Source organism: Papio anubis, chromosome 20, assembly GCF_008728515.1.
Source record: "Papio anubis isolate 15944 chromosome 20, Panubis1.0, whole genome shotgun sequence".
NCBI lineage: Eukaryota > Metazoa > Chordata > Mammalia > Primates > Cercopithecidae > Papio > Papio anubis.
The window spans coordinates 35708503-35723078 of record NC_044995.1 but is presented as its reverse complement, the minus strand read 5'-3'; the positions used below and the strand labels follow the sequence as shown (position 1 = coordinate 35723078).

The window sequence follows — 14576 nt, the reverse complement described above, 5'->3', positions numbered from 1 at the left end:
TCATGTCTGCAACTTAACTCTAAAATAGTTCAAAGGTAAACTTCACGCAGCAGTAGGGAGGGAGAAAAAGGGAGGGAGAGAGGAAGAAGGGAGGAGAAAAATAAGACAAATGTAGTAAATTAGCAACACTGGGAAATTTGAGTGAAGAGTTTTCAAAAGAATTCTCTGTGGGAGGTCGCTTGAGTTCGAGGCTGCAGCAAAGGTATTCACGTCACTGCACTCCAGCCGGGGTGACAAAACAAGACTCTGTCTCAAAAACAGAAAATAATTCTCCATATTACAGGTTGAGTGTCCCTTATCCAAAATGCTTGGGACCACAGGGTTTCAGATTCTGGAGTTTTCTGAATTTCTGAAGGTGTGTGTTACACGTACTGGTTCAGCATTACTAATCCAAAAATCTGAAATCCTCCAATGAGCATTTCCTTTGAGTGTCATGTTGGTGCTCAAAAAATTTCAGATCTCGAAGCATTCCGGTTTCAGACTTTCAGATTAAGGATACACTCAACCTGTAATGAAACTTTGCTACATACAAAGAACTATGTCAAGATAAACACTTAAAAACTGAAAGAAGGAAGGCCGGGTGTGGTGTCTTACGCCTGTAATCCCAGCACTTTGGGAGGCAGAGGCAGGCGGATCACTTGAGGCCAGGAACTCAAGACCAGCCTGGCCAATATGGTAAAACCCCATCTCTGTCACAAATATGAAAACATTATCTGGCTGTGGTGGAGTGCACCTGTAATTCCAGCTACTTGGGAGACTGAGGCATGGGAACTGCTTGAACCCGGGAGGCGGAGGCTGCAGTGAACCAAGATGGCACCATTGCACTCCAGCCTGGGTGACAGAGCAAGATTCCGTCTCAAAAAAAAAAAAAAAGAAAGAAGGTCGGGCACAGTGGCTCATGCCTGTAATCCCAGCACTTTCAGAGGCCAAGGCGGGTGGATCATGAGGCAGGAGATCGAGACCATCCTGGCCAAAATGGTGAAACCCTGTCTCTACTAAAAATACAAAAATCAGGTAGGTGTGGTGGCAGGCGCCTGTAGTCCCAGCTACTTGGGAGGCTGAGGCAAGAGAACTGCTTGAACCTGGGAGGCAGAGGTTGCCATGAGCCAAGATCGCACCACTGCACCAGCCTGGCGACTTCATCTCAAAAAAGAAAGAAACAAGAAAAACAAACGAATCCAGCAACCCCTGTGCACTGCACATTTCCTTCCTGGGGTGGGTGGGAAGGAAACAGCAGGACCTACCACAGCAAACTCGTCTCGGTCCAAGTGCCCATCCTTGTCAATGTCACTGAGGTCCCAGACCTGCAAGGGAGAGACCAGCATGGGTTACTGTGGGAGGAAAGACTGGGTGAGAGTGAGACCACCTGCCAGAACTCAGACTCTCAGCCATGGTACTCACTGGGCTCAGGACAAGGAAGTCAATATACATTTCAGAACCAGTTTGCGAGTTCTCAGAAAAACCATCACCTGTAAAGTACTGTCAACTACCAGATGCATGGTCTGACAATCATCATGATTATAATCATGGCCAAGGCTACATTTTAAACTTAGCCTGAGTTTCCTCTTTATCGTCTTACAGAGACATCTTAGAAAAGACAGCTTTGATTGAGTACAGGTGTTGCCCTAAACACCCACACTCCCTACGCTCACTCCTGCAAACCCCACCCCTCCCTTGCATTCTCAGCTGGGCAGGGCTGTGAGCTCATGTCTGAGCATGTCTGTGGGTCTTGTCTCCTCTCCCCAGCAGTGGATGGTGAGACAGGTGTCAGGTCCACTCAGTGTGCTGAAGAGGAGGCAGGCAGGCAGGCGTGGGTTCTGGACTGTGCCTAAGACACGTGCAGATCTCAAGCACCATTACGCTGCCAGCTTCCTAACCCATGCCAGCCTTCCTGGATGGGCACACCTGCCTGCCAGGCCAATGCTGGGCAGGATGGCAGTCCCTGGATCTAAGAAGATGCCCACTGCTCTATCCATGATGCTTCATGTGTCACCATCACCCCTCCCCAGGCAATCACCAGGGCTTCAGTCCATGCAGGTTTCTCACGTCTGGGTCCTCCTCTCCACCTCTGCTGCTGCGCCCGAGGCTCATGACTCCCCAGCTCGCACAGCCAAGAGCCTCCAGCTGGCCTCCCTATCCCAGTCTTGTCCCTATGGCTACCATAGGGACTGTTCCAGAACACACACCTGACCCTGCCTCACCCTGCTCCTCAGCCTGGCAGATGGGGCCCTGTCACCTCGCTGCTGCTGAGCCCCTGATGGTAGCAGGTCCCTGCACCCCAGCCCAGCCTCCACAGACTCCACGGGGTCCTCCACCTACTTTGCCAGGGATCCAGGACTCCAACAGGCCTTTCTGGCTCCACAGTCCTCCCTCAGCCCAGGCCTTCCCCACCTCGGCACTACTGCCTGTTAGGGCCGGATCACTCTCTGGGGTGTGGGCCATGACGTGCACTGCAGGGCATTGAGCAGCGTTCCTGGCCTTGACCCACCAGATGCCAGCAGCACCCGACCCAGGTGTGACAACCAAAAATGTCCCCAGGCACTGCCCAATGTCCCCTGGGGGCCCTGGGGGGGCAGAAGTGCCCAGGGGGAGCCCTGGCCCTAACTGGCATGCCAGGCTACCTGCGGACTCTGTGCCGTCACTCAAGCTGCCCACATGCCCAGACTTCCGCCAGAGTCCCCCTCACCCTGGAGGATGTGACCAGCGGCACCTCTTCTAGAAAGTCCTCCCTGGCTGCCCTGCTCCCCGTGCTCAAGCGGGTCAGGGGCCCTCCCCTCTACCACTGTCCTCACTGGGCCAAACTGTGATTATCAGGGATGCTGTCGGGGGTGTCTAATGGACAGGGCAGGTGAAGAGGGCAAGCTCTGGGGACAGCTGCTCCAGAATGCACACTGGATCCTGCCCCGCCCTGCCTGCAATAGGGTGGATAGGACCTTATCCACCCTTCCACAACTGTGCAACCAGGGTGACTTCCCAACCACCCTGAACATCTGCTTCCCCATCTGAAAAACAGGGGGTGGAGGGGTGTGAGACACAGTCCTTAACAGCATGGCTGCAAGTGCTGGATGTGTGTCTTCATGCAGAGCACTAGGGCCCGGCCTGCACACACTAAGCCCTCAGTAAATAAGTAAATAAGTAAACGCATCTTGGCTATTACTTATTTGACTTCTTTGATGGTACCTAATCAGCCCCACCTTCCCACTGCCCAGCACAAGGCATAGTCCACTGCAGGCTCTGAAAAATGCTTACTGAATGACTGACCAGATGCATGATGTGTGGGTGCCTGGATGCACAGATGGATGATGGCACGGATGCAAGTGTGTACGGATGAATGCATAAATATGGACACACAGGGACATGTCAGCATAGACGTATGGGCACAAAGATGCATGCACAGATGTGTGGATAAATACATTGCATGGGCATGTGCACACACAGATGAATGGATCATACGGATGCAGAGGGACATGGGTGCATAGATGCATGGATACAAAGATGCATGCATGGCTAGGCACAGTGGCTCACGTCTGTCATCCATCCCAGTACTTCGGGAGTCCAAGGCGGGCGGATCACCTGAGACCAGGAGTTCGAGACCAGCCTGGCCAACATGGTGAAACCCAATCTCTACTAAAAATATAAAAATTAGCTGGGCATTATGGTGTGCACCCATGGTCCCAGCTACTCAGGAGGCTAAGACAGGAGAATCACTTGAACCAGGGAGGTGGAGGTTGCAGTGAACCAAGATGGCGCCAGTGCACTCCAGCCTGGGCAACAGTGAGACTTCATCTCGAGGGGGAAAAAAAAAAAAATTAAATAAATAAATAAAATAAAACATATTTATGGTTAGATAGAAGGTGTAAGTTCTTTTATTTTATTTTTTCTAAAGACACAGAGTCACTCTGTCACCTAGGCTGGAGTGCAGTGGTGCGATCTCAGCTCACTGCAACCTCTGCCTCCCAGGTTCAAGCGATTCTCCTGTCTCAACTTCCCAAGTAGCTGGGACTACAGGAGCATGCCATCATGCCCAGCTAATTTTTATATTTTTAGTAGAGACGGGGTTTCACCATGTTGGCCAGGATGGTCTTGATCTCTTGATCTCATGATCCGCCCACCTCGGCCTCCCAAAGTGCTGGGATTATATGTGTGAACCACCATGCCTGGCCAGAAGGAATAAATTCTAATGTTCAATAGCACAATAGGGGAACTATAGCTAACAATAATTTATCGCATCTTTCAAAGTCTCTAGAAGAGAAGATTTGAATGTTCCCAGTACAAGGAAAGGATCAATGTTTGAGGTAATGGATATGCTAATTACCCTGCTGGGATCATTAAACATTGTGTGCATGTATCAAACCATCACGTGGACCTCACATTATAATTATTATGTATCATCAAAAATAAAAATAATAAAACATAGAATAAAGCAAACCACGGTCGACTCTTGAACAACATGGTTTGTTGAACTGTGCAAGCTCACGTATGTTCGTATTTTTCTAATCAAATGTGGATACAAAATACAGTAGTCGTGGGATGTGAAGCCTGAATATACAGAGGGCCAACTTTTGTATCTGCAGGGCTGACTGCAGGACTTGAGTATGTATACATTTTGGTGTATGATGGGGCCCTGGAACCAATCCCCCTAAGTATCCCAAGGGACAACTGTACTTTTAGTTAATAAAAACAAATTGAGGCTTTTAAAATTAATTAATTTGGCCAGGCACGGTGGCTCACGCTTGTCATCCTAGCACTTTGGGAGGCCGAGGCAGGTGGATCACCTGAGGTCAGGAGTTCAAGACCAGCCTGGCCAACATGGTGAAACCCCATCGCTATTAAAAATACAAAAATTGGCTGGGCTTGGTGGCTCACACCTGTAATCTCAGCACTTTGGGAGGGCGAGGCGGGCGGATCACGAGGTCAGGAGATCGAGACCATCCTGGCTGACACAGTGAAACCCCATCTCTACTAAAAATATGAAACATTAGCCGGGTGTGGTGGCGGGCACCTGTAGTCCCAGCTACTCGGGAGACTGAGGCAGGAGAATGGTGTGAACCTGGGAGGCGGAGCTTGCAGTGAGCAGATATCGTGCCACTGTACTCCAGCCTAGGCGACAGAGCGAGACTCTATCTCAGTAAAATAAATAAATAAACACAAATACAAATACAAATACAAAAATTAGCCGGGCATGGTGGCTCACGCCTGTAGTCCTAGCTACTCGGAGGCTGAGGCAGCAGAATCGCTTGAACCTGGGAGGCAGAGGTTGCAGTGAGCCAAGATCATGCCACTGCACTCCGGACTGGGTGACAGAGCAAGACTGTCTCACAAAAAAACAAAACCAAAAAAAATTATTTATTTATTTATTTTTAAAACAGAGTCTCACTCCTGTTGCCCTGGCTGGAGTGCCATGGCACAATCTCAGCTCATTGCAGCCTCGACTTCCCAGGCTCAGGTATGATTCTCCCGCCTCAGCCTCTAGAGTAGCTGGGACTACAGTCGCACACCACCACAACTGGCTAATTTTTTTATTTTATTTTTTCAGTACGGATGGGGTTTCACCATGTTGCCCAAGCTGGCCTCAAACTCCTGGACTCAAGTAATCTGCCTGCCTCAGCCTCCCAAAGTGCTGGGATTACAGGCATGAGTCACCACACCAGCCTAAATTGAGGGTTTTTTATTTTTTTTGAGACAGAGTCTCGCTCTGTCACTGTGGCTGGAGTGCAGTGGTGCGATCTCAGCTCACTGCAATCTCCACCTACCGGGTTCAAGTGATTCTCCTGCCTCAGCCTCCTGAGTATATGGGATTACAGGCAAACACCACCATACCTGGCTAATTTTTTTTTTTTTTTTTTGAGACAGAGTCTTGCTGTGTCTCCCAGACTGGAGTGCAGTGGTGTGATCTCGGCTCACTGCAAGCTCCACCTCCCGGGTTCAAGCCATTCTCCTGCCTCAGTCTCCCAACCAGCTGGGACTACAGGTGCCCACCACCACGCCCGGCTAATTTTTTTCTTGTATTTTTAGTAGAGATGGGGTTTCACTGTGTTAGCCAAGATGGTCTCGATCTCCTGACCTCGTGATCCACCTGCCTCGGCCTCCCAAAGTGCTGGGATTACAGGCGTGAGGCACCGTGCCCAGCCATTTTTGTATTTTTTTTAGTAGAGACAGGGTTTCACCATGTTGGCCAGGCTGTTCTCAAACTCCTGACCTCAAGTTATCCACCCACCTCGGCCTCCCAAAGTGCTGGGATTACAGGCATGAGCTATTGGACCAAGCCAAGACTTTTTTTTTTTTAAAGAAAATGCATACAATTTTTCCTAAATTTGCAGCAGAGTTGAAAATACTTTTACCTTGAGCTTTACAAGAAGAAAAGAGTAATTAACAGTAGAAAAGAGCCAGGCATGGTGGTATGTACTTGCAGTCCCAGCTACTAGGGAGGCTGAGGTGGAGGATGGCTTCAGCCTGGCAGTTGGAGACCAGCCTGGGCAACATAGTGAGACCCTATCTCTAAAAACTCAAAAAAGAAATAAAAAAGGCGGGGTGTGGTGGCTCATGCCTGTAATCCCAGCACTTTGGGAGGCCGAGGCAGGTGAATCACGAGATCAGGAGTTCAAGACCAGTCTGGCCAACACAGTAAAACCCCATCTCTACTATAAAAACAAAAATTAGCAGGGCGTGGTGGCATGCACCTGTAATCCCAGCTACTCGGGAGGCTGAGGCATGAGAAAAGATTGAACCGGGGTGGCAGAGGTTGCAGTGAGCCGAGATGGCGCCACTGTACTCCAGCCTAGGCAACAGAGCAAGACTCCGTCTCATAAATAAATAAATAAATAAAAAGATACACACACATTCCCACATTCAGCACAATGGAAAGGGGGAAAGCCCAGGCTGGGGAGCTTAAGATTAAGCTCTACTGGTCCCGAAGCCCCAGGCAGCAATTTCACTTCTGAGTCCACCTCCTCATCTGTGAAGTGTAAGGATTCTAGCACCCTCCCCAGGGGCTGGGTGAACACTGTAAGCCACGCCTTAGGAAGCCCTGAGCCAGCCGGGGCTGGACCCACAGAAGCGCTGATGAAGCCCCTTACGGCACAGGGAGAAAACAGAGCGAGAGCCTCGTAAGCACCGTGGGGAAAGAGAACAGTGGCGCCCACACACAGCAGGGACACCGAGTGCGGAAGAACCAAGCCCGTGGCCCACTTACCCGGCCCAGGACATCAAGAGGCAGCTTTGAGTTCATGAGGACTGGCTTGACTTTGTCTCCAGAGAGCAAACCATTGATGGGCAAGAGGCTTTCAAAAATCCCATCAAATTTGGCCTTTTCTTCCACCTAGTTGGAAAGAAATAGCCCGAGTAAGTAGGAGAGCACACCTGTGTGAGTGTCCAGACCGAGCTCTGACCGAAAGCCGAGTGAAAATGGCCATGGACCCATCATCACTTTTGGCTAAAAGCACAAAATGATCTTAGAACTGTCTTGGCCCCTTCCAAAGTGAACATATGCCCTGAAGGAAATAGCATTATGGCAACCTCAGATCTGGAAGCCAAGGTCCTCAGGAGGGAAGCCCTGGCCCTGGGTCTTGCCCTTCGTCCTAGTTGCTGCCTGAGTGGGGCAGGAGTCTCCCATGTTGGGGCAGTGTCTTTGCAGGGAAACACAGATCAGTCTCACCTTCCTCCAAGGAGCCCACTTGTACCAAAAAGACAAAAGTGTGAGCAGATGCTATTGCTTGAGCAAATAATTATCAAAATCAACTTTAAATAAGTACAGGAAGCCCTCTGGTTTTTTTGTTTCTTTTCTTTTTACTTTTTCTTTTTTTTTTTTTTTGAGACAAAACTCTCGCTCTGTTGCCCAGGCTGGAGTGTAGTGGCGCAGTCTCAGCTCACTGCAACCTCCGACTCCTAGGTTCAAGCAATTCTCACGCCTCAGCCTCCCGAGTAGCTGGGATCACAGGCATGCACCACCACACCCGGCTAATTTTTGTATTTTTTGTAGAGATGGGGTTTCACCATGATGGCCGGGTTAGTCTTGAACTCCTGGCCTCAAGTGATCCGCTTGCCTCGGCCTCCCAAAGTGCTGGGATTACAGGTGTAAGCCACCAAGCCTGGCCATATACAGGAAGCCCTCCATTTCTAATGGTAAATAAATTAATACATAAATAGGAATAGCTCTTCATGAACAAAGGGAAGGTGCGGCATTACGATGCGGAGTCGCAGTTCCTGCTGTTCTGAAAGACACAGTGCAGGCAGCCCGTAAATAGGCCACGAGTGAGGCAGCGGCTTCCAGTCTGTTCCGTTCTCCAAAGGAAAGGAGGTCCACAACGAGTGGGACTCAGGGAGAGCAGGCCTCTCGCAACCTGCTTGGCCACACACTGGAGCTATTGGGAGCACTAAGAAAACACCCTCAACACGTGTCCATCGACAGATGAATGCATACACAAAGCGAGGTAGATCCAGACAGTGGAACATCCCTCAACCACAAAAAGGAAGTGAGTTCTGACACACGCTACAATGTGGACAAACTCTGAGGACAGCATGCTAATTAAAATAAACCAGCCACACACAAAATACAAATACTGTATGAGGCTGGCACAGTGGCTCATGCCTGTAATCCTAGCACTTTGGGAGGCCAAGGTAGGGGGATCACTTGAGCCCAGGAGTTTGAGACTGACCTGGGCAGCATGGTGAGACCCCATCTCTAAAAATAAAAAACAAAAACAAAAGCAAAACTAGGCCAGGCACAGTGGCTCACGCTTGTAATCCCAGCACTCTGGAAGGCCAAGGTGGGCAGATCACTTGAGGTCAGGAGTTCAAGACCAGCCTGGCCAACACGGTGAAACTCCACCCCTACTAAAAATACAAAAATTAGCTATGCATGGTGGCACGTGCCTGTAGTACCAGCTACTCAGGAGGCTGAGGCAGGAGAATCACCTGAACCGGGGGGCGGAGATTACAGTGAGCTGAGATCGCACCACTGCACTCCAGCCTGGGCAACAGAGTAAGACTCCATCTCAAAAATAACAAAAAACAAATACCGCATGATGCCACTCATAGGAGGGCCCCTCCTCCCTAGGCATATCCATGGAGACAGAAAGCAGAATGATGGGTGCCAGGGGTTGAGGGAGTGGGAGGTTCAGGTATAGAGTTTCAGTCTGGGAGGATGAGAAAGTTCTGGAGATGGACGGTGGTGATGGCTGTACAACGTGAATATATTTAACATTCCTGAACTGTACACTTAGAAATGGTTAAGATGGTAAATGTTATGTGATGTGTCTTTCAGCCACAATAAAAACCTTTTAATTTTTAAAAGAGAAAAACCAAGACAGTGCCCTCAGTCACAGAGATGAGATCACCGGCAGACACCGCATGCTCTCACGGCTATTGGTGCTAAGAAGCTGAGCGCTGCAGGTCTGTCTCGGGGGCCTGAGATCCTCTCCCGGCCATCAGACTTGCTGACTCAGTTCCTTCAGAAGCCCAGGAATGTTCACAACGGAAACAAACACTTGGCACTTCGGGCTTGTTCTTTCTGACTGTGGCTGTGAATGGAATGCACAATCTCTCTTGACCATAATCCACCCCAATTACAGCGCCTGGTCCTGCACTCCCTGACTCCTCTCTGCAAGGTCCCCAGGCCCCTCAGTCCCAGCTCTTCTAATGAGGCCTGGACATAACCCCTGCTGGAAAAGAGCCATCACATTTTAAATAATAAGATCTCTTGGCAGTGTTTCCCATGACAAAGTAGCTCTGTTTCAAAGTCCACACAATGCGCTGGATGACAAGGAGAAACCCTTCACCACAGTGACTGCCACTGGCAAAGTGCTCAATGACAGAGGTGACTGCATGACTCCTTGGTCACATGACACATCTTCATGTCCTCTCCCTGCACAGATGCCCTCTACCCAACCCATGACCTCTCCAAGAAGGGAACAAACCAACCGTGTAAACATGGGACACAAGTACTTGGGACCTTTGCTTGATAGCGAGTGTTATTCATGTCAGGATTTAAGCCACACAAACGTGAGGAAATGTGACAATCTGAAAGTGAAGGGAAGGTGAGGAGGCCTCACGTTATCTGGAGGGACCATGCTCACTTCCTTTAGAAGGAATTCTGTACTTAGAAGACAGCCCTCATTTTTTTTCGTCTTTCTGGAAGCAGTAGCATATCTTTCCAGCCACAACATCCTCTGTTTTAAAAATAACACTTCAAGTGCTGAGAGAGGCTGTTCACAAAGCAATCAGAACATCAGGGAGGAAAGAATAGTAACATGCAAAGTGGCTGGAAAGAAGCGAGAAAGCAAGGAACACATTTGGGGGTCCACGTGCTTGCAAGCTCTCACCGTTTCCTCTTCTATTCTGAATAACCAACACAAGCAGCAAAAACCACAGAATGTGACCTAAAGATGCAAGATTTAAACTGCAGTCCTTTAATAATCCAATTCCTGACACTTAGTTGTCCCGATAGGCAACTCCCAATTCCAGTGAAGGGCCATAGCCTTTGTAAAAGGTGTTCAGAAGAGGCGTTTCATCCGAGTGCTGTGGACATTCACACTGAGACAGAAGAGCTGACACAATCATCCTATAAAATGTTCTGAACAACATCAAACTAGAACAATTCCAGAACAATTCTAGAACAACTGCTGGAACAATTCTATCTGAAGGAGAGCCAAGAAGGGACCTATTCCCGTTCACTTACCCTCACAGCCCAGTGGGCCTCTGCAGAGGGCGGTGTGACCATCAGAGGGCTGCTGGTGTCGTGCTGAGAAGAGAGAGAAACATTCCTTTGTGGCTGGCACAGAATTAAATCATAGGTGGGTGGGTTTGCTGAAAAGGATACACGTTTCAAAGTGCTTTCAAAAAAGGGAAGACTTCAGAAAGTTAAACACAGAATCATCACATGACCCAGCAATTCCACTCCTATGTATTGACTCAAATGAATTAAAAATGGTTGTCCAAACAAATCCTTGTACATGAATGCTCGCAGCAGCACTATTCAAAACAGTCAAAAAGGTGGAAATAACCCACATGTCCACAGAGAGAGGAGTGGATAAAGATGTGGTCCATCCACTAAATGGAATATGGAAACACTGATCCATTCTACAACATGGATGAGCCCTGAAAACACGATGCTGAGAGAGAGAGAGGCCAGACACAAAAGACCATGTTAGAGAATTCCATTGACATGAAATGTCCAGAACAGGCAAATCCATTGACAGAAATAAAATTAGTGGTTGCCAGCGACTGGGAGTGAGAGACAAGGAGTGATTAATGTGGATGGGGTCTCCTTGTGGGGGGATGAAAATGTTCTGGAGCTAGACAGAGGCAATGACTGCACAACGCTGTAAATGTACTAAATGCCACTGAAGAGTTCACTTTAAAATTATTAATTTTCTATTATGTGAATTTCACCACAATAAAAGGGGAAGGCTAGAGAAAACATGGAGATATACACGCAAATACACACATGCACATACACACGCACACACATCTGGTATTAGAAGAATGTGAACTTGAAGGACTTCGGACACTCACAAATTTAGGTGGCGGCATGCTCAAATTCAGATTGCTCAAGGTAACTTCATGGCCACTCTGTGCACAGGCCACCAGTCTCAGTGCAACATAGAAACCCTGCAAGTCCAAAGAAAGGGAAGGAGTAAACAGCACATCGCCAGTGAGGGTGGGGGAGCTGTCTCTAACAGTAGGCTTCAGGGGAAGAGGACGTCCACTTCAACAATGAAGACTGTCCATGCAAAAACCCCTGGCGTTGGGCTGAACTGGACTCACCTTGGGGACATCGCTTAAATGAATACACTAAAATGGACTTGTCCTGGCTGGCTGTGGTGGCTCATGTCTGTAATCCTAGCACTTCGGGAGGCCAAGGCAGGTGGATCACCTGAGGTCAGGAGTTCAAGACCAGCCTGGCCAACATGGCGAAACCTCATCTCTACTAAGAATACAAAAATCAGCCAGGCATGGTGGCAGGTGCCTGAAATCCCAGCTATTTGGGAGGCTGAGGCAGGAGAATCCCTTGAACTCAGGGGGTGGAGGCTGCAGTGAGTCAAGATCACACCACTTCACTCCAGGCTGGGCAAAAAAGAGCAAAATTCCATCTCAAAATAAATAAATAAAATAAAACAAAATGGACTTATGTTCCACTGCATCTCAAAATCTGTAAAATTTCAGATGCAAGCATTTTCCAAAAACTATAAGCTCCCAACATTTAGGAAGTGTTAGGTTGTATAAGGCAACAAAGTTAACATGGTTAAGGTGATGAATGATGGACCAAATATGTGCCGAATCTGTGTGTGTTTGTTTTAGGGATGGGGTCTCACTCTGTCACCCAGAGTGCAGTGGCACAATCACAGCTCACTGTAACCTCAAACTCCTGGGCTCAAGCGATCCTCCTGCCTCAGTCTCCTGAGTAGCAGGGACCACAGGTGTGCACCACTATGCCCAGCTAAGTTTTTATTTATTTTTTTAGAGGTGGGATCTCACTACATTGCCCAGGCTGATCTCAAACTCCTGTCCTCCTGCCTTAGTTTCCTGAGTAGTTAGGATGAGAGGTATGAGCCACTGCACCTGGCTAGGTGTTGAATTTTTTAAAAAGCAGTCTGAAATACACACGGTTGGTCAGAAACTCGTATCTGTGGTTCACCATGATCCCCTCAGCCTCACTAAACGGAACATCCCCTGCCCATCCCCAGCGGCCTGACATGGACCCCACCTTGACACCAGAAGAAAGAAGTTGAACTAGGCTGTCAGATGCCTCCCCTCCTAACCCAGGACCCACCACACACAGGCTCAGTGGACTTGTGAGGCATCACCTAGCTTCAAGAGTGTTTTGTGTTTTTTTTTTTTTTTAATTAACTGGCCTAAGAACATGGATACTTTTAAAGCTACAAATATTGTTAACAGTTTTAAAAGTGTCTTCCAAGAGATAAGTGCTAGGATCGGCCTTTCTTAGCCTGCTGTCCTCAGAAGCTCTTGTAGAGTGTGGAGGATCATAAGAGGGTATTGAGAAAAGGGGACCTTTCGTTCCTGCAAGGTCTGAGAAAAGAGAAAAATTAATAAATAAATAGCAAACAAAAGGGGATTAAGCAAGTTTAGGGGAGGCTGGGCACAGTGGCTCATGCCTGTAATCCCAGCACTTTGGGAGGCCGAGGTGGGTGGATCACGAGGTCAGGAGATCGAGACCATCCTGGCTAAAACGGTGAAACTCCGTCTCTACTAAAAAATACAAAAAAAAAAAAAAATTAGCTGGGCATAGGGGCAGACGCCTGTAGTCCCAGCTATTCGGGAGGCTGAGGCAGGAGAATGGTATGAACCCAGGAGGCAGAGCTTGCAGTGAGCTGAGATTGGGCCACGGTACTCCAGCCTGGGCGACAGAGCGAGAATCCATCTCAAAAAAAAAAAAAAGTAAGTTTAGGGGAACTGCATTAAGTCAAGTCAAATTTCTTTTCTACAGGAATTCTCAGAAACTTTAACATGCAGACATGAGGCTGGGCACAGCGGCTCACGCCTGTAATCCCAGCACTTAGGGAGGCCAAGATGGGAGGATTGCTTGGGCACAGGAGTTCGAGACCAACCTGGGCAAAATAGCGAGACCTTATCTCTACAAAAAATAATAAAAATTAGCCAGGTGTGGCAGTGCGTGCCTGTGGCCTCAGGTACATGGGAGACTGAGGCAGAGGATCACTTGAACCCAGAAAGTTGAGGCTGCAGTAAGCCATGATCGCACCACTGCACTCCAGCCTGGGCAACAGAGTGAGGCTCAAAAAATAAAAAATAAAAATAAATTAAAAAAATAAAAAAACACATGCAGATGTGCACCATGAACCTAAGAAGGGAGGTACAAGTGAAGGGGCTTCCTGACAGACTAGCTCACAAGTCATGGCACAGCACAAACAAGGTCCCTTCCAACAAAACGGCCATCTATGACCACTTAAAATCACAGGCTAAGTATTCCTCATCCCAAATACTTGGGATCAGGAGAGTTTCAGATTTCAGATTTTTTTTTTTTTTTTTTCCTCAGATGGAGTTTTCGCTCTGGAGACTGAGGCACGAGAATCTTGTGAATCCAGGGGGCAGAGGCCGCAGTGAGCCAAGATCATGTCACTACACTCCAGCCTGGGCAAGAGTGAGACTCTGTCTCAAAAAAAAAAAAACTCTGATTAAGGCCTTTAGGCAAAGTTACACTTTGTTACATTAATAACACCAATGTGGCTGGGAGTGGTGGCTCATGCCCATAATCCCAGTCCTTTGGGAGGCCGAGGTGGGCGGATCACCTGAGGTCAGGAGTTTAAGACCAGCCTGGCCAACATGGTGAAACCCCATCTCTACCAAAAATACAAAAATTAGCCAGGCATGATGGTGCTCACCTGTAATCCCAGCTACTCCAGAGTCTGAGGCTGGGAAATCGCTTGATCCTGGGAGGTGGAGGTTGCAGTGAGCTGAGATCGCACTACTGCACTCCAGCCTGGGCGACAGAGTGAGACTCCATGTAAAAAAAATAAAAAATAAAAAATAACACCAATGTTACTTTCTGGCTCTGATCACTGTGCTGTGATTATGTAAGAGGCCATCACTAGGGAGAGCTG

The 14576-nt window shown here is 48.4% G+C and overlaps 1 protein-coding gene across 18 annotated transcripts in view; it reads right to left on the bottom strand.

The window, feature by feature from the left end:
• The window catches only part of EPS15L1 (epidermal growth factor receptor pathway substrate 15 like 1), a 118744-nt gene that overhangs the window by 73408 nt on the left and 30760 nt on the right, over positions 1 to 14576 (bottom strand). For 16 of the 18 annotated variants that reach the window (XR_640784.2, XR_002518918.2, XM_009193779.3 and 13 more), the window contains exons 5-8: positions 11512 to 11607; positions 10676 to 10738; positions 7193 to 7318; positions 1245 to 1304 (exon numbers count right to left, since the gene is read on the bottom strand). Coding sequence is in view for 16 of the 18 variants with exons in the window: in XM_009193779.3 (XP_009192043.1) it covers positions 1245 to 1304; positions 7193 to 7318; positions 10676 to 10738; positions 11512 to 11607 (345 nt within the window). In the remaining 2 variants the exon portion in view is untranslated. The remainder of the gene's footprint in view (positions 1 to 1244; positions 1305 to 7192; positions 7319 to 10675; positions 10739 to 11511; positions 11608 to 14576) is intronic. The other 2 variants (XM_021930834.2, XM_021930842.2) reach the window with 1 other exon arrangement.